Source organism: Pleurodeles waltl, chromosome 2_2, assembly GCF_031143425.1.
Source record: "Pleurodeles waltl isolate 20211129_DDA chromosome 2_2, aPleWal1.hap1.20221129, whole genome shotgun sequence".
Taxonomy (NCBI): domain Eukaryota; kingdom Metazoa; phylum Chordata; class Amphibia; order Caudata; family Salamandridae; genus Pleurodeles; species Pleurodeles waltl.
In genome coordinates, this window is record NC_090439.1 from 783,181,141 (window position 1) to 783,207,299 (window position 26,159).

Sequence of the window (26,159 nt, forward strand, 5' to 3'; positions counted from 1 at the left end):
TCAAATAAAGCAACTGGTACAGTAGTGGTACGAGGAATAAAGGTATGTCAACTTGCGGATTAACTGGTAGTGCAACATTGAGATTTTATTTGGAAGGAGTTTAGCCATAGCCTCATCAAGTTCCTGGCAGTGAAGGCCTGTGTTGGAGAAGGACTCATTTTTGTTGAGGAATAAGCAGAGGGCTTATCAGCCTCAAAGCCCCTATGTACAACACAGACATTCCCCTGCCTCTTCACCTTACCAGAAACGTTAGAAATCCAACAAGTTGAAATAGGTCATACTCTAACAGAGTAATGGTCTTTCAGAATTTCGGTTTCGTATCATACTACTGCCCCATAGGATCAGGTGGGAGGAGATGGGGGATTTTGGGATGAAGAAGGTTTGACTAAATATAAACGTCCTGATCATATATTAGCCCTTTCAAAGTCCTGGAATGTTTATTTTATTTCCAAGGAGGTGGTGGAGAGTTCTCGGTACTCCAATGTCCCGCTCTCAGTTCTTGAGAGGAAAGGGTTTACTATTCCCAGGAGAAGGTTGTCCTTCATAATATTTGTAGGAATCCCAGAGTTAATGGTTTGCAGATTTTAAGTTTGCAAATCAGAGGGGGGCGTGGCCTAGCCTTCAGAAGATGGCCGTCACCGAGTGAGGCTTTGCCGGGCTTCGGGCCTAACTTCGAAATTTTTCCTGCTGGAGCAGCCGCTTCTCTTCTACTCTGGCTGCAGAGCCCTTCGAAGCCTTGCGCGCCACCCCTGACTTGGGCGGCGGCCCTTTGCGGGCTGTCTGCGGTGAGCTTGGGGGGGGGGAAGTCTGGTGCTGCTGCCCAGACGCGGCCCTGGGTGCCGGCGGTCGCGCTGCTTCCTGGCCTCGTGGGCCTGCTGTGCGGTCCTCTGGGCGTGGTGTCTCCCGCAGTGCTTTTGTGAGTTAGAGGGGGGCGCTTCTGGCCTCCCCTCCTAGGGCCTGATCGGCAGTCGGGTCGGACCGCGTGCCTTGGCGCGGTGAGTGTGCTGGTGCGCCGTGGCTTTGGCCCGGGGGCTGCACAGGATTGGCTGGAGCGGTGACCCCCTGGGCTGGCACTTGAGCGACTGGGGCGCCGCGGCGCAGCCTGTGCCGGTGAGCTTTGGGCTGCCCCGGGGCTGGCTGCGCGGCTGGAGACTTGCCGGGCCTCTACCTCCTCGAGCAGTTGGAGCCAGGGGGGTGGCTCGCGGGGCACTTTGGGTTTGTCGGCAGCTCCAGGACTTGCAGCTGTGTTGGCTGGGCACCATTTTGCCCTGGCCTGGGTGCCATTGCCGGCCGGATCGGCCGGAAGCACACATCGAGCTTCTGTAATTGTGTGCCCCCCCCGGCAGTTGGATTCCTCGGCTTGTGGCTGGTACCTTGGTGGACCATCTGACACTGCGTAGTGTGGTCGGCATTAGTAGGACCCCTGGCTTGCGGGTGACAGGCTGCGCACTGGTATTCCCCATCCATTGTCTTTGTGTGTGCACTGGTTGTAGGTGCTGGAGGGGGATTGCACTTACCTGGCAGGTGTGTCAGGTGCACCTGTGCTGCGAGTCAGTGACCACTCCTGACTTTGAAAGAACTGCATTGCCCGGTTCTCTGGGGTTGTGTCACGGCCCCTTGGAGTGAAGATCAATTGGGGTGTCCTCTTGGAGAGCTGCCCGGGCCTCGACGATCTAGTGAACCCCTAGTGCCTGTCGAATATGGGTAAAGCTGAGCAGAAACAGTCAAAGCTCACCTTTCATGGTGGGAAAAAACGAGGGGGCTCCTCTGCTTCTTAGTCTGGAGATGGATCCTCAGTGGAGGGGGGCCCGGACGCCCCAGTAGGGGAAATGTTTCTAGATCTTAAGAACAGCCTTGCAGGCATCAATGCAAAGTTGGATTATGTGACTGAGCAGCTGGACCGCATTAGGGCCAGTGTAGACGGTCATGACACCAGATTTGAGCACCTGGAGTCTCGGATATCTGATCTGGAGGACCAACGTATTGGTGAGAGGGAGAAATTACTTCAAATGGAGCGAGTATTGGACATCATTCGCAATAAAAATGAAGATTTGGAGGCATGCTCTTGTCGCAACAATATCCGTTTTATTGGTCTGCCGGAGTCCACGGATATGGGCCGAATGGAAGATTTTGTGGAGCGTACGCTCTCTGATCTTTTTCCTGGTGAACTCTCTCGATTGATGTTGGAAAGAGCTCATAGATCCCTGGGGCCTCATCCCCCGCCTGGCACTCCTCCTTGTCCCATAATTGCTTGCCTGTTGAATTAATGCAATAGAGACATGATCCTCAGGCTGGCCAGGGATCGGTGGTCTACAAGAATAATGAACTTAGCTTCTTTCCGGATTACACCCCTGGTGTGCAGGTGGCGCGGCATGCCTTTTTGCCGAGTAAACGCATGCTAAGCCAGACAGGCGCCAGTTTCTCCCTCATTTACCCCGCCAAATTAAGGGTTCAGCACAGGGGTAATCTGTTCTTCTTTACAGACCCGAAGCTGGCGGCCACATTTGCTAAAACAATGCCGAAGTGGTCGGAGGTTTTGGGCCCTCAGGGTCCTGGATCTGAGCACGCTGCCTTGAGTGACAATGACTGACTGGGCCTGGGGCTGCTGACTTAAGGGGCCCACTGTGACTGCCAGGGGTCTGTGTACTGTGCCCTACGTATTCGGACGCTCAGCTGCACCATCTACATATATAGCCCTCGGCCCTCCTTCCCTAGTCCTGTTCCGGACAGTGGGATGGGTGGCTTGGCTCTCACCTTCTGGATGAGTCCTTATTGCATTGCATCTGTTCTGACTGGTGTTCTTGTTGTTCGGGGGGAGGGACTTCTGCTTGGTCCCGGTCGGGGGGTCTGCGTGGGTGGGGGCCGGGATTGTTAATGTTTTGTTTTCCTCCTGCTTCTCTACTTTCTTTCTCTCCTTTTCCTTCTTGTTCTCTGCTGGCAGGCATGTTGGGTCGCAGTGATCGCGTCATCTGATGGACGGGATGAAGTGATGGAGTCAGGACTCGTTACAACACTTCACTGTCTTACCTGGAATGTGTGTGGTTTGAATGATGGATGTAAGGTGCGTCTCAGGTCTGCTTATGTTAAGCGGCATGACATTGATATATGCATGCTGCAAGAACTCATTTAGTGGCTTCCGCACAGGGCAGGCTGAAGGCTGGATGGATAGGTGAATCTTATTGTTCGGTATTCTTGAGCTATGCTCGAGGTGTGGCGATACTGCTGCATAAGGGGTTGCAGTGGCGCACTCAGAGGGTTGTAGTTGATCCTAATGGCACATATGTCTTGTTAAGTGGTATGCTGATGGATAGAGCCTGTTGGCTAGAGTCTGCCTATGGCCCAAACACGCACAACCCTGAGTTTTTACGAGAGGTGTGGCGCTTAGTGGAGTCGTTGGGTGGTGGTGCTGTGATTTAGGGTGGAGATTTCAATGTGGTTTTGGACCGGGGCGGACCGTGAAAGCTTGGCCAGGGTCCAGCATGCTGCGGCGGCAAGGGCCTCGAGGTCGGTGATGGATGAAGGTGCCTTGGTGGATCTGTGGAGGGTGAAGCATGGAGCTGCAAGAAAGGGCACGTGTCAATTATGCTCATAGCAGTTGATACCACCTTGACCGATGGTTGGGTACGAGGGACGTGGAAGCTCTGGACGCAGTCGGTGAATCATATGGCTCGTACCTTATTTGACCACTCGCCGCTGATCCTGGTGCTGGCGGTGCCGTGTGGGTTGGAGCGCTCGTTTATGTGGCGGTTGCTGACTGGGGTGCTGCAGGACGGGGCCTTCAGTGAGGAGGTGTGCAAGGCTATAGTTCATTTCTTTTCTGAAAATAGTGGGTCTGTGAGCTCCACTGGTACTCTATGGGAGACCTTCAAGGTGGTCATTCGCGGAGTATGTCTGTCGAAGCAGCATGGTGTGCTGCAGACGTTACACTGGGATCTGGCCGATTTGGAACGAAGGATTGCGGATTTGGAGCAGCGCTTGGTGGTAGACTGGTCGGGTGCTACGCTTGTGGCTCTGTGGAGTGCTGTGCCCTTGTACGAGGAGGCCTCTCTGCGGAAGAGTTGTTTTTTGGGAGAGGTCTGCTAGGGCCAGGCGGTACGGGGAGGGGGAGCGGGCAGGCCGAACATTGGCGAATATGCTGCGCAGGCCATGGGCTAGTAACTACATTACTGAAATCGATGATGCGGAGGGCGAGCGCGTGGCTGGGACGAAGGGTGTCATGCAGGTTTTTTCCGATTTCTATGCGAATCTGTACGCTGAGCCTTCCGGGTTAGATGCTGCTGCAGCTCAGGCCTATTTTTCGGAGTCTGCTCTGCTCTGGTTCGACGACGTGCACCATTCTTATTTTGATGCCCCCTTTTCGGTAGAGGAGGTAATTGCTGCGATTCGTAGTTTGCCTGGAGATAGGTCCACCGGGCTGGATGGATTGACTCCTGTGTTCTATGAGGAGTATGCTGGGATACTTGCTCCTCGTCTGTTGGGAGGTATACGAGGAGGCGATGGAAACAGGGATGCTCCCTGCCTCCCTCCGTGAGGCCTTGATTGTTACTATACTCAAACCTGGTAAGGATCCATATTGCTGCGACTCGTATCGCACGTTGTCTATGATTAACACTGAAAAATCTTGGCAAAATGATCGCTGCGGTTACAGCCGCTGCTACCGAAATTGGTGCTCTCTGATCAGTCGGGGATTGTGCCTGGTCGATCTACATCTCATAATTTGTGCATGTTTTTTGCAGTCGCCAGTTCCGTTGGTGCTGAAGAAGACGCAGTGGTGGTTTTTCTGGACGCTAAAAAGGCCTTTGACTCGCTAGCCTGGGATTACATGTTTGCTTTGATTGCCAGGGTGGGGCTGAGCGCACGTTTTGTGAATTTGATACGTTTACTGTATTCTGCCCCCACTGCTAGGCTGCGCTTAAACGGGTACATTTCAGACCCTTTCCCGGTTGCTCGGGGAACTCGTCAGGGACGCCTTCTATCCCCGTTATTTGCTGTGGCCATGGAGCCCCTTGCGGCATGGCTGAGACAACGCCATCATGATAAAGGTCTGCCGTTTTGGCAGCACCCGATCTTAATTTCCATGTATACAGACGACATAGCGCTGTATGTCCTGGAGCCACGGAAGAATTTAGATATTTTGCTGGACGGAATTGTGCGCTTTGGTACCTTCTCAGGAATCATGATCAATTGGTCCAAGTCTGTGGAGTTGCCTTTGTCTGCAGGTGCAGTGAACTTCGCTTCTCGGTATCCAATTGGATGGGCATGTGGCCCTGTACGATATTTGGGCGTTTGGCTGAGCAGTGATGTGGAGACTCTCTGGAGGGCCAATTATGGCAAGGCTCTATCGCGGCTGGAGGATAAAGTAGAGGCTTGGCGCTCACTGCTGCTCTCACTCATTGGGCGTATCGCCATTGCTAAAATGGTGGGCTTGCCCAAATTCTTATACTTGTTTGTTAATCTTCCTCTTCCGGTGAGCTTTTTGCGACGTCTTCGCTCTGCTTTGATTCGTCTGGCCTGGGCCGGCAGGTAGCCCAGGGTTGCCTGGGAGAAGCTGGCGTTACCGTTTGAGCTGGGGGGCCTTGCCATCCCTGACATGGAACTATATATTACTATTGCACTCAGGATCACTTTGCATATTATTGGCTTCGCCCGATTCGATATTTACCTCATCTTGCTCCTGAGAGCGACGCGGTGTGGCCGGATGGCTTCACCCGTGTCCTTGGTAACCCCACCCGGTCCAGGGCACACGGGATTGACACAGTGGCGTATACATTGCGCGCTTGGATGGCCCTATTGAATCGCTCTGGAGCGAGTGCGCTGTTTGCCCCCCGATGCCAGTTCTTTCCATCAGATGTTTCGTGATGTGAGTCTACGCGAATTTCTTCAGACTGTGAATCTAGCTGACTTGGGTGACTGGTTTGTTGATGGGCATCTGATATCACCTGAGGACGCGCTCCGTGACGAGGGTACTACTGCGCTGCAGAGGCTGTACGTTCTGCGTGTATGTGCCATTTTGCGTGCCTGCTTTTCGGGCCCCCCCACCCCCGGGAACTCCTTTGGTGTGTCAGGCTTTAGAGGTGCTGTATTGCGCTCAGTCGCTGTATAAGCTCATCACTAAATTGTACAATTGTATGCAGGGTCAGCACAGTGGCGTGGTGTGCTCTTCCAGGGCTCGCTGGGAGGCGGATGTTGGAGAGCCTATTTCTGAGGAGGTGTGGCGGAAATGCTGTGTGCACATGCGAGTTTTGTCGCCCAATTACCGGCTGCATCTGATTCACTTCAAGTTTCTACACCGTATACATTACACTCCACGCAGCCTGTGTTCCATGGGCCTGAGAGCTGATGTGTGCTGTGAACGATGCAGAGCCCCTGATGCTGGCTTTCTCCATCTTGCGTGGGAGTGTGCCGTTGTCCATGCCTTTTGGACGGAAGTAATACAGATGAGTGGGAAGATGACTGGCTTGGAGCTGCCCGTCGCCCCTAGAATGGCGCTGCTTGGATGTGTTGATGAGGTGCGGACGGCATACAGGATACTGGTGGGCCTGCTTCTTCTGTTGGCTAAGCGCAGAGTTGCAATGTGCTGGGGTCGGGCCCCTCGCGGATCTGATTGGCTGCGGGACTCCTCCTTTTGCCAAGAACAATTGATGATTTTTTGGGAGTTAGCTCCTGAGGGGTCTCGGCCCAGGGATATCTGGGCTCCGCTGCGCTCCTTTCTGGAGTCCTTATAGTGCAGCTGCATTTGAATTGTATGGATGGCCACGGGCTGTATACTCTTACCTCCATTGCTCTCCTCCTGTGGTGTGTCTGCGGTATGTAACTGGTTGGATGGGGGACGCTCTGTGTCCCTTCTATGTATGCCTTATCTATCTCTCTTTGACTTTGTTGACTCTGTACTGCTTCTAGTCCCTAAGATGTTTGATTTTAGACGCACGTCGCTGGATTCATGTTTTGGAATGTATACACCGCAGTGGTTCGAGCTCTTCTAATGGGATGGGGATATCCCCGTGCTATACACTGGCCACGTTTCCTGCTGGTGCTGTTGCTGTTTGGCTCGAGCCCGTGCATTAGGATAGGACTAATATATGACATCTATGTACTTATGTTCTGTGGGACTTTCTTTGCTGACGCCTGTTGTATGTTCATTGTTTATTACAAAATGAATAAATAAATATAAAAAAAAAAAAAAAGTTTGCTATTCAGACAGAACACTTGAGTAAACCCAATGGGTTGGTCCCTCTGGCAAATCGTGTACACAGCCAGGTGGCTTGATTAGATCAGTCAAGCTCTTAGCTTCCAGGAGTGTTGTTTTGCAGGTTTCTGGAATCGCTGTTTTCCCTAAAATCTACAGCTACCGAACATGGATTGTTGGTACGTGACACTTCAACGCAGACAGACCAACGGCGGGACTTTATCCTGGGGACACTGGAAGGTCTGGAAGCTTGTTTCCCCAGGTACGACAAACAAGTCAAGCGGAGGAAAGGACAGTTATTTTCTGAATTCTGGTTCAGGTAGTCAGGAATTCTTGACACAGAGCTGCTCCCAAAATGAGTATGTGTTCAGTTTTTCATTTTATTAAGCAAACCTTTAATTCCATTAATATTACTTTGTAGCCACTCAGTCACTACTCTAAGCACTTACCTAAACTGGCCTACACCACCCTTTGTCATGAAGTGACATATCTAAATCTTGAGAGGTTCATTTTTAAGGAGCCAGAGTCACGCAGTAAACTCCCATTTGTTTCCTGTGAGAAACTCTCAGCTGCATCAAAGCAAAGGTCATCTGTCATTCAGAGAAACACGAGGTAACGCCCACTGGGTTTGCAGCCAGTAGTTAATGCTCTATCTTGTCGGCAAATTACTTTGTTAACCTCCGGCACTAGCACGTGCCAGACAAAGTGTTCCCAGGCAGGAATATTAGATAAGCATATTTATTGCTGTTCATAGACAAGGGACATGTTTATTGGTCTTGCTGGCTTATTGAATTGTAGTAATAATTATGAAGTACTAATAAATGTATAATTGAGCAGCAAAATCTCGGCAAACTAATTTCAGATTCAGAAATTCCAATAAAAATCATGTGTACCTTTATACTGATGATATATTTAGGTGCCACCACTAAAGAACCATGACAATTAATTATATATCAGCCTTTATAGGTCAAGAAGGTTTTTTAGGCCTTTGTGTACTATGACACTTGGATTACAAATACGGGAAATTTAAGGCATGGCAAGGGAAATGAAGAATGAGCGATGAAGATATCAGTTGAGGTAAAAAAACAAGGTAACGTTATAAAGCACAGAGGCCTACTTTGGCAAAGAAAATTCTTACACACAATTTATGATTCAAAGGCTGTGGCACGGAAAAGCCTGATAACAAAAAGGTAAAAACGTAAAAACGCAATTACATAAAAAATTGGTTATTTAAATCAAAACACCCTTGCACAGGCAAAAAATAATACTAAACGATTACTCAAATATTATGACAAATCTAAACTGTGATAAAGGAGGGTCTTGCATGCAAATTCTATGGACCTTGTTTTAATCGCTTGGAGCCTTTCTTATCAAGGTGACCTGGGACTATTAAAAAGCTGAACAAAAAGTCCAAATATATATCTGCCGAGAAGATGGAAAGAGCTATACCATAAAATATATGTACCTGCGAGTTATCTTTGAGTGCCTCCTCTATCTGTTCAGAAGGGACCTGGTGTAGCACAGTGGTTCCCAACCTTTTGACTTCTGTAGATCCCCACTGAATCATTATTTGAATCTGGAGACCCCCCCCCCCCCCCACTTAGTCATTACTGGAAGCCGAGGACCCCAGCCGAAACATTGTTGATAATATGAAAGGCACAACAATACACAAAAAATACAGAAACAAGCATTCATCAAACCCATACACAAATGATAACACATTTTATTTAATTTACAAAGATATATAAACAAATATATTTAAAAAATAATTTAAATAGGAAAGTTGGAGCTTTTCCAAATTCAAATGAAGCCACACATCGTGCATACTATATTATGTTTGAAGCACCTGCACTGCACTCACAAACCAAATCGAAGTATATTCATTTAATTTTTAGCCTCCAGTTCAAATTCCTCGACATTTACAGTATGTTTTAAGATTTTCAATTGCACCTTTAGTCACTTTATTTATGTACACTTTATTAATCTATAAATATATAATTTTTCTAAGCAGTCGCGGACACCTTGAGGAGGCTCTGCGGACCCCCAGCGGTCCCAGGACCACAGGTCAACCACTGGTCTAGCAGTTCCAGCACAATTGCTCTTCTGTTCGTGCTCAACATCTTTTTGCGAGTCTCCACTGTTGGGGAGGGAAGGGATAGCTCACATATAGATGTCAAGCTTGCTGCACAGTAGGGACTACCAGCAGCACCTTTAAGTGAGGCCCAACAAAGTTAATGTGTATTCGGCCATGTATATATTCTAGATGGGCTGCTCCTTTTCGAACAGGGCGGACAAAACTGACTCGCATTTAATAATAACCAGTTTTTGTCGCAAAACATTAGCAATTTTACCAATTAAAGACTACTATGTAATAGGTAGTGTTATTACAATGAGCAATTGATTTCCATTTACCAATCTTGAAAGAATAAAAGACTTAGTTGGTCATGCTTAGTTTTAAACTAGCACCCTGCAGGCAACAGATGTTAGAGGGGGCACTTAACTTGTGAAGGTATTGGTAAGATTAGAAAAGACAAAATGGAAGGATACTCTGCGGAACTCCTGATAGTTTTAGAATGACAATCCATATATGTTTTCCTTTTTAAATATATGCCCACTATCTCAGATCCATAAAGGACAAAGTAGCATAAGTGAGGAATGTGGTTGCAATGTTGTAATTAAGAGTACGATCAGCAGCCACTTTCATGATGGTGGAGACCATAAAACTGCATGCACAATGCAGAGAAGGGCTTTTCAGGGCAAATGAAGGTGAATCCTAGCCCCCAATTGGTCCTGTAGATAAGAGCATCCATTGCTCGTCTCCATCCACCCAGCTTCACAATAGCTGCTGGCCACTCTTCACTTACTCACTGTGCCATATCACATGTGGTTTTACAGTACAGTGACGCCTGGTGCCCAATCATCCAAGCCGCAAAGTGGTTTTCTGCATCTCTACCATCCTCCACAAAACAACCAGTGCTGAACGTGCAGAGAGGTGGGGTCAAATCCCACTGCCACTCATCTGCGGGCGATGACCCCTGGTGCCCCATCATCCAAGATGCGCGCATTGTTTTGTGTATGTCTAGCCTCCTCCATAAAAGAACCAAAGCAGGGTGAGGTGGGCTCAAATCACAAACTGTGTTTCTTAACCCAATAATGAATGAATAGAAGAGTAACAGAAAGTTACAAAAAGCTGAAAAAGTAAAGGGGTCATTGAATCCATGATGTTACCACCATAGATGACTTTTTTGTTAAACACTGGAACAACTGTATTCCATTCATCCTGACAAGTGAACTGCAAATCATTTATTAGAAACAGCTATTATACATTACCTCATAGCAGGCATACTAACTGAATGTTGTAAGCAACGTATACTATATGGCAGCATTAAAGGAAAGACAGTAAATAGTTAGTAAGAGGAAGTCAAAGAATGAACGGGTTATACAATATTAGAAATTATCAAATACCTCATCTCTCATCCGTGACAGAAAAGCATATCATGATCAGATCCACAAAAAAATTAAGCATGCCTTCAAAATCACACAAATAAAAAAAGTCTGTTTTTAAACATACCAAAACCGTACAAATGCATTTCTCATGCATAAGTCAGAAAAAACAGAATTTAACAAGTACTGGGAAATGGACTTCGCATGTCTGTCCTTGAAAAATATGTGCACAGCAGATATCAGTTCATGTCCTCTATTCTTTGAGCTGTAGCTGCAGCGCCACGGTAACTGTGGAGGTGCAGAAACCACAACTTCAGTAAAATATGTGACTTATCTGCAGTTATGTACATAAAACACCAAAAACAACTTGAAGGTGTTAATAAACAGGCCATTGGATTACTATGTCAACATCTCACGGAAGCCTTGAAAAATAACCCCCTCAGCCAACGCTGCCCTGTGCAAACTTAAACTAAAATGGCAGCTTTAAGGATGTAATCCCTGCATATATTGTGCATCCCGCCTGGCTACCCATTTATCCCATTGGCCATTTGGTGGGCTAAAGGGGGTAGGGAAAGAGGAGTGATTGGAGTTGGTCTGAATCAACTGGAGGGCAATTTTTGATCTAGGGCCACTTTCTGGCAAATCCTTCTTCTGCTCCCCAAAGTTAATTGCAGCAGGCACAACAGGTCCTTCAGGAGAGAGGGCGAGAGAGAGAGAGAGAGAGAGTTAGTTCAGAGGGGGTGATTCGAGAGAAGAGAGAAATAAAGAATTGATTGATGGAAGGAGGGGGGGGAGCAATGAAGGAAGATGGGCTGGTTTGAACATTTTTGCCACGGCTGCTTTTGAGTCCCAGTACGGACATAGCTGTTTACTCTTTTATCCCCTGAAGTTCCTATTCGCTTCTTTTCCGATAATAGATTGTGGAGATCCTGCTCCTTGAAGGATCCCTCAAATTGGAAATTTGTTACTCACTGCTGCACTATTTGATTTGGTGTGAGATTGGGAGAAAGAATACTGGTCTCGCCACCACGTGGTTTCCGGGAGTAGTCCCAGTCAAGTCACTCAGAAAAGGCCCTGACTGCATTTCAACATTTCCGGGGTATGGAAGGACACCTACTGGTCTCCCTATGTAAATTAAGCCCAGTAGATTTGAGCTAAAAGGGGATCCTTCGTGTTCTTTTTCTTTGTGTGAGAGAAATATTTTCCAACAATGTGCAGGTAATATTTACAGTATTAATCACAAATGTCATAATGTACATATTAAACGCACTGCAATTACTCATGTTGTACCCATCATTAAAATTAGCCTTAGCTGATCGCAAGAAGTTATATTTTTAGAAACACTTTGATTGCAAGATATGGAATGGATGTGGTTTCCAAAGGAAAAGACCAGCCCGACCCCCCACTACTTTATGTTCTGTTAATTGAAAGCTTTGCAGTCTGGAAACGATGCTCCTGCCAGAGCTGCCACCATGGGGATGTACCACACTAAATGAGACTGTGGTATGCACAACAAATCATACCATGACAGATCCAATTTGGGTGGATATATTTTGAACTGTTGGCAAATACACTAACCTTAATTGCCAGTGGGCTGCTATTCAATGGCCAGGACTTGGAAGTATGAGTTGGAGATTTTGTAAAGTTTACATAGTGTCATATTGGAGCAAGAACTAAGTGGGCCCAACTGCACGTTTCTTTCAGAAGTGGATTTACGTGCTACCCATTTCTTTCTCGTTTTGCAGAAGTCTGAATACCTACCCTTGTAAGGTTCAGCTCACTTGCACCACTACAGACCCTGCCCACGTTGCAGCCCTTTTTAAGGAGTCCAGAAACTTTAATTAAACACATTGAAGCCTTTTCTAAACATCATCAGAACTGAATAGGTCTGTCTGAAGAAACCACATCTATAATTGCAGGTAGGATAATTAGTGACTGCCGGCTGAACATATTCCCTTCCTGCACCAAATGTGTAATCTTTTTTTCCTTCAGAAACTCTGCTGCTTCTGTCAAGATCTAGTACTCAGCTATTGCGCTAAGCGATTCATGAGAGAGACTGTAATGGCCTGTAGTCTGGTCTCAGTTGCTGTGGGTCACAGAGCAGGCTTTTCCCATTCATTAACCATAAAGTCCGTTCTGAGCGAGAAGTAGCGGACCCAAAGTCTTTAGGGCCCACTGGTTATCAAGTATTCCCATTTTAAGGATTTTAAGCATCCATCTCGGAGATAACCTTATTTTACAGGATACAGTTACTCACTTACCAGAACTTAGAGACAATGTCCATTTGCTTTGCAGGTTACTCAGTCTCTGCATTCTCAATCGCCCCTGTGTTTTCATTACTCAATTTGTTATCAGTTTCCACGGGTGGCAAATGAAGGTCTGCAAGCCTGATATGACTTAACTTTGGATTCTTGGGATGCCTGTCGTTCTCTATTTTACAGTGTTGTGATGGAGAATAGTTAAGTACTGCAAACCATATACGTTTGTGAACACAAGCAGGAACTATTTTGAAGGCTCTCGTTAAATGCATTGATATGCATTGTGTTTTCACCTTCAGGGTAGTTGGGGTGTCTTCTTTATCATTTAGGGATCACTAACAGTGTACAGCTTTTATTGCTAGGGGCCCTTGTTTTCCCACTGCATTATGTTGCACAACAGTTTCATTAGGTGTACTTTTTACTATTTGGCTTTCCTATATATTTTTTGCTATTATTAAAGTTGCGTATTGTCAACTGTTTGAACAGTGTCATGTTCACTGCAACAGTGATAAATATCATACCCTACCTCAAACTTACCTCACACCCTCCATTGCGCTCAGCCTTGACTGCTCATCCACATCTGCGTGAAGAGTCAAGAAGGCTTAAGTAAGCCAAATTATCATCCACAACAGACTATCTAGAGTCCCAGTTAGCGGGAAATACAAGCACTCTCCCCATTGAGGATGCCGATTTGTTCCAGCGGGATGCACGGGCTGGGCAAAGTGCTGATCGTTACCTATCCAGCATGGTAGGGCACATCACAAACAATGACAAAAAGTGCTTAAATGTAACTAATTACTCATCAGGTTGTGGAAGACATACCAGGGTCGATTCACCTGCCTCAAAAGAGAAATTAAACTAGGATCAGCATACATATGGAAGCCGATGTTGCATGATTTAATAATCTGAGTCAATCAGACCACAAACATGTTAGCCAGGAGGAAACGTGTGATCCTTGTGGTACACCACATGAGGTTTAGACAGGTTTGGAGAGGAAGTTTCCCATCTTAAGCTGGCATGTCCAGTTCCCCAGAAGGAAAGAACACAAACTTAAAGGTAGTACCATCCTTATAAGCCTGAACCTCCAGCCAGTTAACTAGCAATAAATGGTCAACTCTGTTTGCCTTACAGCGCAAAGGTGACCTTGACCCATGGGAACAATATGCTCCTCCCAAATGCTACTGGGGTAGTTAACTGCCCCTGTGTTCCCTTGTACAATGAAAGCCTGATTGAAAGTAACTCACAACACAAAGAGACTCAAGTTAAAAAGTAAGCTGGTTAGCGACAACCTTCTCAAGAGACTAGGGTGGACTTTGTGGGGCAGAGGCTTCTTCTGGGAAGAGGTGAAAAAAGATTTGAGTTGTAAGAGTATCCAGTTACCATTCCAAGAATAAAACAGGGGCATCATGCTTAGTAAACATCAAAAGCGAGGAAACAGTGGAGAAAGGTAACCAAAATCTTATGCAAGAGCTCGAGATGCTTTGGTAATGCTCTGTTGAATGATGAACTTGATGACAATTTTGAGATGGTTCCTATTTCTGAACCATACAGCCAAAGAACCTGCAAGTAAGCAGTGGCTCACTTCATCAGAAACACCCCACGAGTGCTCCAAACAGGAGACGTATACATGGCAGATAAACCACCAGCTTAAACTTCACATATCCTCGATGAATGTAGATTAACTTGTTTTTCTACTGCTATGGAAGACGCTTCCTCAAAACCTTTAGGACACCCATGAATGGTAAGATACGCAGTGGGGACATTTCTTTGATAACATTGAGAAACTCCCAAGTAGTGTCACTTAGGAAGACAACTGCTTAATTCACACCTTAACAATCAATTTTGTAGTGAGTGTGTGGGGATGGTATTTCCATTTCTGAAAAGAACCATACACATATTGTAGTCAATAGATAATAAAGGGTTGATAGTATTTAGGTTGAACATTGTTGCATACAAATAAGTGCATTGTTTGTGGGATAGCTATTCCTAATACCCCATCAATTGCAATTGTTTTTTTAAATGTCTATTCACCCTACTGACCTATACTTTGATGCAGATCACTATGTAAACCTAACAAAATGTATAACATTTTTTGATGCTGTATCACTCAACGAGGTCAAGTCGTATCTTTCCTTCTCTCCTGAACATGCTGCAGAAAGACCGGTAAAAAGTATTGTGTCAGTATTTTCCTTAATCTTCCAGGCAGTGTCAATGAATTTTAATTGTGTAGGTTGTCTTAGAAATAAGCATATTACATTTTAATAAACATTAATTGGATTCACTGATATGATTTTGCCTATTGATTGAAACGACTGCCTATGAAACTTGGACCTTTACATTTGAACCAGGGGGGGATTCACTAATCTTTTTCTGATATAAGGAACTTACGTGAAGTAAAGTGGTCCACACCACATTTGGTGACCCACAGTTTTATGAACATGGGCATTCGCTAAATAGAAGCGAGTGTTGGAGCATTGGAGCAATTCATTTGCCAAGTGGTTATGTAGGTTTATGACTAAAGGGGTTTATGACCGAACTGCATGGTGGAGAGGGGTGCTCTGTTTTTACATGATGAGATGAGAGTAACAAGGTTGATATTATTCTTAGCCAGCATGAGGGAATTTGGGAAGTCGTGGTGAGCTTAATGCGGGTGCTGAGCAGGCTCACTTATGGAGAAATCATCTAGAAAGATCACGGATACGATGGCTTTGATGAAAAAGTCAAGAGTGTTTTCTTGATGTGATTATGGTGATGTGTAATGTGAGCTTAAGTAAGCCAGTGGTGTCCATGAAGGAGTCTCTAATGGCCTTTGTGGTGGAGTTCCTTGCCATACTGAAGTCCCAGAGGAATGTGCTATTTGTTTTGGAATGTGGATGGGAATTTTAAAACATTATGTGACAAATGACTGTTGTAGCTGTGTAGTTGGTAAGTCAGGATAAAGTGGATAGGCCAAGTAGGTTAAATAAATGTTAGGTAAGGCATTTAAAGGAAGTGGGAGAGGGAGGTTAGTGGCTCAAGCTCCACTGTGGATTTTTGATAACACTGAGGTCACCAAAAGCATTTTGGGTGAAGGGATGATAGGTTGAGCTCACTGCAGGCAGATGACACAGAGGTTTGCTATGCCTGTTGTGTGTTGGTGTGAACAGTCATGGCTGTATAAATGACAGATCTTCGAATACTAGTAAAACCAGAAAAATCAAGTTATATTAAATTCCCATGTTGATGCTTAGAATGTAAGGTACAATTCAAAGCAAACACTTTCCAAGTTGCAGAACAAAAGGCTAAAAAGAAACGTCAGCTAGAAATGAAGATATAAAATGTAACCTCCAAAGTAATCCGGATGTCTTCCTTTGCATGTTTCTACATTTTCTTTAAAAAAAGAAAAAAACAATTAAAAGGCAATATTGCCTGTGAACTCAGTCTTGTGTGAAGCACCACAGTACTAAAGTTCTAATGCACTGTAGCATACTTCTAAAAACATGTAACCTGGGAGTGGTCAGAGGAGCGGGGGAGTTTGAGTGAGAGGATTGCGTGGATTCCCTGTGCCCATGCAATGCGATTGGAACGGCTACAATAGTTGATGGGTTCAGTCCCAACGCTGTACCAGTAGAATGCACCTAGAAAAGTCACACATCATGCTCTATTGCAAAATTATAATCCAAAACTAGTTACATGTAACTCCAGTTCTCCAGAGTTGGTATCTTTCATAGAAGCACATGCTTGAGTACTACGCATTATCACCCCAGGAATCCCTGCTAGTTCTAAATAGGATTTAACTGTGTTGAAATGGCCACATGCCCAAACTACCGGTATCTTAGTAGCACATTGACCTAAAATGAGCGAGACTTTGGTCAATCAGGTGAATTTGCTGAGCACTCTGCGCCCCATAGATGTCACCAACGCTCACATTTCTATCATATGCTCTAGCTCTGCTCAATCTCGACAGACTGGCTACATTTGTCTAGATTTTACTTTTTCTTCAGCTCCCCTAGAATTCTGCCAACTCAGATTCAGAAGTTATTTGACTTTTTTCCGGCACAACAGAAAAGTATAACTGATAATGATAGACAAAGAGAAACCTTTTTTTTAAACTGTCAAGGTGCACAGTGAATGGTCTTAGCCGACAACTTTCAGGAACAGTAGCTATATTGCATGTTACCCACAAGGCATCTCACTGTGACATCTGCAGGAATTCCCCCTAAAAAGCTCTTCAAGGCTAGATAAAGGGGGCTGGGCCGGTTTCTTCAGGGGAGTAAAAAAAGGACTCCCCCCCTCAATGTCAGTGGATAAGACTGCAGTGCTCTTTCAAGCTCTTCCGTACAGGTGGCGTACAAAAGGAAATGTGTACGGCTTCCTGAGTGGGAACTCTCTAATGAAGCACCCAAACTTGCCTGGAGGAAGGAAATACTCCTTTAACAATGAGCAATAAGACTGTTCATTGATATTGAAAATTAAAAGGGATTCCCAGCCTGATGACAGAGAATAATTCAGGTAAGTGAATCTATGAAAGATCAAATGATGGAGAATCAGCATGTCAGAGGCCCGGCCTTTTTAAGTGTTTCACAACAGAAGCAGCTGTGGGCTAGGTTATGTCCAAAACAAGTATTGTGCCTAACCGTCCAGTTCCAATTTATAGTGAGCATCCAATCTATGTGTGCCTAAGATCTCATTCAGGCACCAGCAAGGATACTGGCGGGAAAGCATGTAACCATATACTTCTTTCCACACCCTACCATGAAACAAATAACATACACATTACTCTATACAACTAGCAAGTGAAACTCACTTCACATCTTCCAGCTTTTTGGTAATGGCAGATCCAACTGATGAGAATGCTGCTGAGGCTTTCTGACCAGCCTGGCTCAGAGTTTCTGTTGTCTTCTTGTACCTAAAGAAAAGAATATGAATTACTTTTGAGACAGGATATTCGAATAACCTACAGTACAGTAGAAAAGAAGCCATTTTGTATGTTTATGTGCACAATGGACATCTACAACCATAACTAAGGGCCTGATTACAACTTTGGAGGAGGTTTTAATCCGTCCCAAATGTGACAGATATACCACCAGCCGTATTACGAGTTCCATAGGATATAATGGACTCGTAATACGGCTGGTGGTATATTCGTCACATTTGGGACAGATTGACACCTTCCTCCAAAGTTGTAATCAGGCCCTATGTCTTCTGACGATAGCTTAACACTTAGAGTGCATTTTTGTTGGTACAGCAATATATTTTTAAACAACATGCTTATATAAACCCATAAATATCAAATATGTGGCTGATGTGATGCATCATTTTTGCAACCACTGATCCCAAGATAGCCAACAGTACAATGGCTCAATGACTTGGTATGCAATGACATTCACTCCATTCATCTTACAATATTTACCAGACTGACTCGAATTTTCTGCACTTCATAACGTTGTCTGTTAATTTATACTCCATGAACAGCTAGACCCTCATCCTGTCCTATTTTTGCCTTGACAAAGAATGTCTTCTTACATTATGAAACTCTCTTCAGGATGTCTACAATTTTACAAACTTTTTGAGGCAAGCTGTACTGGCTTGCATCACTTTTTCTGTCTCCACGCATCAGCACCATATTTAACAGTCAGAGCCTAGGGGCTTCCACATCTCTATGTTATATCCCATTGAATCTACTATTTGACATTTCGTTTTGGATACAGGCCCCCCCCCTTTTTTTTTTTTAGACTTATTCTGACATTTGTAATGGTTGTTTACACTGTATTTGTAGCACAAATTTTAATCTAGAATGGGCGACAGGAAAGCTACCAATGTTGTTGCTGCAGTCGTACCATCTGCAAAAAGCACGTCCACTGATAGGATGTTGCACAGGGCACTTGGTGTTATCAGCACGGAAACAGAATTAACCGAAAGTCGCTTGTCTCTGCATGTAGGGGATTCGGCTTTCCAGAACCAGGAACTTGATATAGCCTCAGTATAGACAGTACTCCTGACCTCCATGGTAGTAGTAATGGTGTCCTTAAAAGTATCAATAGCCCCAAGAAGAGAATAGCACCTAAGGGAAAACCTAAAGTTACGGGGATTGCGACAACTCCTAGTCAGCTAGCCGACTCCAATAACCCAGTCCCCAGTGTTTACCATTGTGATATTGTGAATGTAGCCCAGGCTCCATCTGATGCTATCCAAAATTATGTTATAAGTGAGGTTTTTACCACCAAGTCTAGTTGGGCTGAGAAGCTCTTGGGGACCTGGGTGCAGAAAATGTGTGGTCTTATCAGGGATGAATTCTCTTCCCTTAGAGTGCCCTTGGCAGCTATCGAGAAGGAGTTAACTTCATTAGGGTGCGCAAAGGGTACCGCCATGGAGGCGGAGCCCTCCGGTACTGGGTCCTTACACAGTAGTGAGAATTTGTTAAGGGGAGTTTATCCTGAAAGTAGCTCTGGCCCAACAGTCTGTCCACCACAATCTCAACCTAGACCAAGAGAATGCTCTGATTACCAGGGGTGTGACCCACGGCTACTGTTCAGACAGCTCCAACTTCAGAATGGCAAGCAGGCAATCTGACTGGCAGTAGCTTAGGCCACTTAAGAAGGGTGGTGAGTAACTCCACTTATCCTAGAGCCACAGATAACAATAAGAAACTGGATCTACCAGTAGTCAACCTCCCACCTGCTTCCTGCCCCTATGTTGTAATTTTATCAAAAGTTCTCTGGTTACACCCAGGACAAGTAGAGAACCATGAGGACTTATTTAATAAAACTCTGAATTGGCTCACACGGCATAGGGAATTCCCCCTGGCAGAGGCAAATAACATTCTCTTTGTTAGAAGGTTTGCATGGATTGGACCTGGGAGGGTGGATCGGGAGGGTGATTGCGTTATTGTAAACTTTAGATCCCCTGTCCTGGCCCATAAGATTTTATTTAGACCCTTGGCTAATTTAATACAACTAGGAGTTTAATACAGCCTTTACCCCCTGGGTTACTTATATAGGCCGGTTTCTATGGAGCATCAACCTCTGACCAGATAGTGGCATAACAGTGGTATGGCTTCAACTTTTGCTTACCCCAGGAGAGGATACCCGGGGTTAGTACATTAATCTCCACTTATAACCACTTTGATTCGCTTGCTGAGGTAGATTGACTCAAAAATAATGCTGCCCTCTCCTCCCTTCGGTCTGGAGACGTGACCCCAATATTTGGAAATTCTGCATGTAATTCTCCTTCTGGTGTTACCCTAGGGGGGTGTAATTAAGCCTGGATTAACAGCTGATCAGCAGTCGGTAGGAGTCCCAAACTGTCCCAGTGGGCCCATGACAAGGGGGACTGGAGACAGCGATAGTATAACCTCGGCAAAGCAAATCAAACTGATCTCCTGGAATGTAGTAGGGTTGACAGGTAAAATAGATGTCCCGGATTAGTGTGGGGGGGGGGATCTTCCCATTTGTGTCAGGAGCACACTGCAGGGTACGGTGAGGAAAGTAGTGGTCGATTCACAGGACAGTCTTTGCATTAGTTGGTCTGTCCACTCTGATATTCCTTACTACATCTACAATGTATATAGTAGACCCATCAGGAAAAACAAGGAATCCATTGTTATCAGGTGTCTGGATAGCTATCTTGCTACACTTCCAGGTACAGCTAGGTAAATTGTGTTTTTTTGGGGGACAGGAGGTGGGGGGGAGGGATCTTAGCTGCCAGTATGCGCTTCTGACCCTTGACAGCATGATGAAGTTTGGCTAGTCCCGGATGTTGACCTTCCCCCATTAAGAACTGGTCAACCTTAGCTGTCCAGATCAATGTTATGACCTTAAGTCAAGGGTTACGTGCCTGTGACAGCTGATCTAATTCAGATAAGAATGGTATCCACGCATATACTAGGCTTAATCATACTAGCCTTATTGATTATATACTGTTGGACATTAAATTATGGCCAAATTAGAACGATATGATGGTGTTGTCCCGTACTGATCATGAGCACAATGCCCTAGCCCTCAAGCTCAGACTCCCTATAGGAGGAGTAAGGTATACTGAGGACGCTCCTTTGGATAACAGATTTGAGGCTACTGAGTAATAACAGCAGAGTTAAGTGGAGCAGTGTGAAGTTTTCAGTAGAGTTTTGAAGCAAAGTGTATAGTTTGGTTGCTGAGGGCATGGGAGTTCTTGCCTCTTGTGGTGTGAGTAGAGTGAGAGGTGATGCAATAGGGCAGATTACGGAGGTCCATTTACAGATATTCCAAAGGATCAGGAACCTTTTTTCTTCGAAACTAAACCTTGTGTGAGGAAAAAGTGGCCATTTTCCTGCAGGGGAGATGACAGAACCCTTCCCAGTTAGGCAGGGGTATGTACTTGCCCCTACACTTTTCACATTATTTATCAATGGGATCATACATTTTTTAGATTGCTGTGACAATGATGCTCGTAGATTGGCTATTATGAAGGTCCAGCTCTTATGTTTGCAGATGACACTCTCCTCTCAAAATCCCTAATAGGTCTGCAAAAATTGTTAGACCTATTTGAGAGTTTCTGCAAGATAAGAGGCCTCAAAATTACTGTAAGCAAGATCAAATTTATGGTTTTAAATACAAGGCGCACTCCCTGGGAAACCCCCAATTTATCTGGCATTTCGCTAGAACGAGTGTCTACATTTACATACCTAGGTATAACTCATACAGAGCAAATGGGGTGCCAGAAGCACATCATGCAGCGTAGATTAAAGATCGAGCAATATTCTGGTGGAATCATCAAGAGGCTGAGGGGTTTCCAATTTCGTCCAGTCCAGTCAGGCCTACAGATTTACAAACAGCAGGCCTTGGGGCAGCCACTTATGGTGCAGAGCGTTGGGGGCATCTGGGTGTGCCTTCTTTAGTTTGGGTTGAAAACAGGTTCTTGCGCCAGCTGGTTAGAGTTCCTTAAGGAAACCACTGCTACCTTTGAGGCTGGATTTTGGTTTGAAGCCCATTTCTGATTATGTGAGGTTAAGCCCCCTGCTATATTGAAGGCATTTTGGGTGGTTCCAGAGCTTGACTCCTATCGTCGGGTTTGAGGAGATCTTATCCCTGGCTGGCTCCAGTGGAATACCTTTGATAAGGTTTGTAAAGGATTCCCTGCAGGAGCGAGGGATGGCTCAACTCTGGGCTTCACCAGGTATTGCAAGGTTGATTTCCAAGTCCACCATCAAACAAGCTTTTTGGTCTGACAGAGATCTCTCACTCCACTCTGACGAGCTACTGTTCCCTAACTAACTCATTTCTCCATGTTAAGAACTCCTTTATGAGGGAGGACTGGCTAGATGAGCTAGAGCCTCCACCAGCCAGGCACCTTTACCTATAATTTAGGGAAGGTACTTTGCCATTCCGAGAGTTTACTGTGAGAGGGTCTGGTGGGTGCAGGGTCAGCGACATATGCTGTCCAACAAGTAGGGCCCCAAAAGAGTCTATAGAACATGTGCTGGTTTTCTGCCCAGCTTATATGGCTGGAAGGAGGAGTTGGCTCTTCCGACTTTGTCAGAACATGGGCATTGGGGAGCATCAGGTGGCTCTCAGGATTTTGAGAACCAACACTAGTAAGTTGTTGGTGTATGCACGGACCAGGTTTTTACCGGGTATTTGGAGATTAAGGTCAAAGGCGTGTTGTTGCCCTGGACACAGGAGGGCTGGGTAATGGCCATCTGTGATGGTGACATATTATATATTTATACCTACTATTTTAGCAATAGGGTTGATTGTAAATTTGATTTAAATGAAATGTGGCTGTAACCAACACTAATGTCTGCTATTTATCACTGGATAGGTTGTTTGGTTTTAATTTTAACATCATTAATTAACCTGGTCGTGATTGGACAGTTAATTGTTGTATCTGTGCATTTATTTATTTTTTTAAATGAGAAAATGTCTGTTTTATTGTTACATGTACTTTTATGGCTTAGTGCCGAAATAAAATTGTATGATGTTGATGATGATGAGGATATATTACATCTGATCACTACTAGGCCTACATTCACAAATGTTATAATAGTACATCATCATCCCACACTTACAACAGTTGTGTAATCACTCTCTAAGGTAAGAGGATTCCTAAAACAAAACAATTTCTATTTTAACCAAAACCGTTGAATGTTCGGGCATTATTAAAAAGTGTGATTTTTAGTTCCCATCTGCCACACTGCCTTTTGCAAAATGGCTGAGTTTTTGGGGTGAGAGCGACTAAGATTTTGGGACTGAGCGTTTTTTGTAACTGGTGCAGCTGGGAGGTTGATGAAGTGCGTAAATGGCGATGGAGTGAAATTAACAGCAGCAAGAAGGTAGAAGACTAGGGAATGGAAAATGTAAACAGTAGTAAAGTAAGCAGTACAGACAGTGGTAAGAGTGGGACTGGTGATGAACAGTGCTGTTGTGAGAGCTCAAGTGAGATGTGCGATTGGTGGAGAGGATGAGGAAGTGGATGCTTGCAGGAGGGCTAGAGGAGGGTAACAGTAATGGGTAACTTTCAAGGGGTAGTCCTGTTCGAAGAGAAGAAGAACCCAAATGAACCAAAGAATGAGTAAGAGTGGCTCAATGACCACCGGACCGGACGACAGGAAAGACTAGCAGCTGCATGCTATGGTCAGCAAGATGATACAGGCCTGTCTTCCACTGCCACATCCTGGTTCCTGCAATTACTATTTACTTAGTGGAAAGGTAAAAGTGGAAATGGTAAAGTGTGGAAAAGGGGAGTTTTGGCGGCACGTGGTCTGGTAGATAGGGAGAACAAACACAGTCTGAGTTACCAGGATGTACTAATTACCTTAGTTATCTAAGCTCAAATCACTTCCTAGTCTCAGCTTGGCTTGAGCAGATCCTATGTCTTATTTTCAACACAAGTTTCCTCCTGATCTCCAAGTTGTCAGTAATACGTCAATTTTTTTTTTTAAACGTTTGTATTAAAGTTAATGTGCATGAAGACAAGGTACGAAATACATATTTGTAAGTGGCAAAAGCATACATAGGAGGCTACTGTTCCAAATATTCGTAAAACAGAACAAGCTCTCAACCTGTAATTTATAGAGCTAGACATTGATGTATCCATGGTATACAGAGCACAAAGAAAATAATATAATAGCTAGAGCTAAGAGCTTATGCAAGGATCAGGAGAACAAAAAAAGGTGATCAAAATAGATATGTAGTTTTCAATATACAATCAATTCAAGATGTATTCAATATACATCTTACAAGAGACTATAGCAGTTTTGTATTAGCTTAGTAAAGGACAGAAATGGAGCAAAGACGGGAAAGAAGGGAAAGATGAGGAGAAACCTAAAGGAAAAACCAGGTGGCAAAAGACAGGCAATGGTGTTCAGTAAGGTGTGCTAAAGGCATCCTACACAGAGATAGGGGCTAGTGTAGTGCCCCTGAAAAAGGATATGTGAAGTTGTGAACATGTATTTCAAGGAGGTTTAAGACATTGTAGGAACACATCAAGTGTGTTCCATAGGGCCCTTGTCAGGGACAGTGAAAATGTCTTCTGAAAGCAAATATAATCACAGCTTCTGTCGAAGCACAGCCAGGGCCACCATGTACGGAATGAGATATTCTGAGAGCTTTCCACTCCAAGAGAATCACTAGTGTGACGCCTGCGGGCATAACATCTATTACTGGAGGTCTGTAGTCGTCATAGAAGGCATGTGTGCGGAAGCACAGATACCCAAGAGCATCTATATTGATTGAGATTTTAAAAACCAATTGCAGCAGCAATTGTATTCGTTGCCACAATGGGAGAACCTATGTATATGTGTTGAGCATTTGTATCAAATCCCCAAGAGCAGCTCCAGCAAAGGGGCTGAAATCTGTGAGATACAATGTATGTAGCTTGATAGGAGTCCCGTATGTATTGTGTAATATCCATTCTCATTTGTGATAGGGCAAAAGTATTTTTCCTGAGTCCTTCCTTTCCCAGCTGATGTAATCCTGTAAATGGACTTACTTACATCAGCACAGTAATTTATAAAAACGGGGTTACCCTTATCTGCAAATGTATCTACTGCTGCTATTGCTCTGGCTAGTGTTAGGTGCACATCACAGCATTACATATTGGTGGACATAATATAGTACAAACACAGCAGAGCTATGTGCATCCAAAGAACCACGATTATCGTCTAGGAACAGGACAAGTGTTGGTCAGCTTGATTTGAGGTGGAGGAAAATATAGACTCCCCCTCTTTAGGGTGCATCTTAATATAATGGCAGACACGCTCAGAGTCCAAACTTACTGTCTGATTCCTTGCTGCCTAGCTGCATTGAGTGGTGCGCCAGCTACATAAGGGAGCTGGGAGCTAGGTATCTAGAAAAGGGCTCAATTTGTTAAAAGGTAAATGCCAGGGACTGTCTAGGGACGCCACTGCACCTTGCCCCACCGACTGCCCCTGCCAGAGCTGCCAATGACAGTACCACACAACTATTAACCGGCTACTTATTGATATGTTTAATAAATATGCATGTTTATTGTTTGTCCCTTTTATTCATAAGTATGGCTCCTAAAATATTTCCTCCTTCCACAGTATATTTTTATAAAATGTCTGAGTAGTGTGACTAGAAAATATTTCATTGGAAACGTGCCTCTTTCAAGTTAAATTCCATACTATGAAGTAATACCATATTTGAATTCGCCTCTGCCAATCTTACACAGTCTTCCAGAGGTTTTATCATCTCAATTGTGGTAACCATTCCAGGAGTACCTCCTTTATGTAAGATATGGTTTTGTTTTCGTTTATTAAGATGGTCTTTTCCAGGTCTCTCCCAGAGCAGATACCCAAGTACTTCATTGTTTTATTTTGCCATTTCAAACCTTTGTTATGTATAATCGATGGGAGAAAGGGGATTATTTAGCAAGTATCCTGAAACATTGGCATATTCATTTATAGTCCCTTACATATGAGGTACAGTCAGTGCCCTCCGAGAAAAGGAGCACATTGTGCATATATGCAGCTCTTTTTATGAGCCCGACTGTAAGGGGATAATTTTAAGGATTATATTACCTTGTAGAGCTTCAAGGAATGCTTCAACAGCTAATATTAGGAGGAGGGGTGAGAGAAGACATCCTTGTCTCCTGCCTTGTATAGCCTGAAGGGATGTGATATGAAGCCGCTTACTCTGACTGAAGCTGGAAGGTTGGAGTAGCGAGATCAGATGATAGTTTTTAACACCCAAGGGATATTTCCCATCTTTTGGGATCACAACTATTGTCATCGAAGCAGATCCTTGGATGGTAACCTTTTTGGAAGAGTACGAAAAAAGATTGTGTGAAAAAAA

At 44.7% G+C, this 26,159-nt stretch overlaps 1 protein-coding gene across 3 annotated transcripts in view; it reads right to left on the reverse strand.

Annotated features, from left to right (window-relative positions):
• Positions 1-26,159, reverse strand: part of TPD52 (tumor protein D52) — a 319,482-nt gene that overhangs the window by 35,355 nt on the left and 257,968 nt on the right. For all 3 annotated transcript variants that reach the window (XM_069220402.1, XM_069220401.1, XM_069220403.1), the window contains one exon: positions 17,675-17,776. In XM_069220402.1, the coding sequence (XP_069076503.1) occupies positions 17,675-17,776 (102 nt within the window). The remainder of the gene's footprint in view (positions 1-17,674; positions 17,777-26,159) is intronic.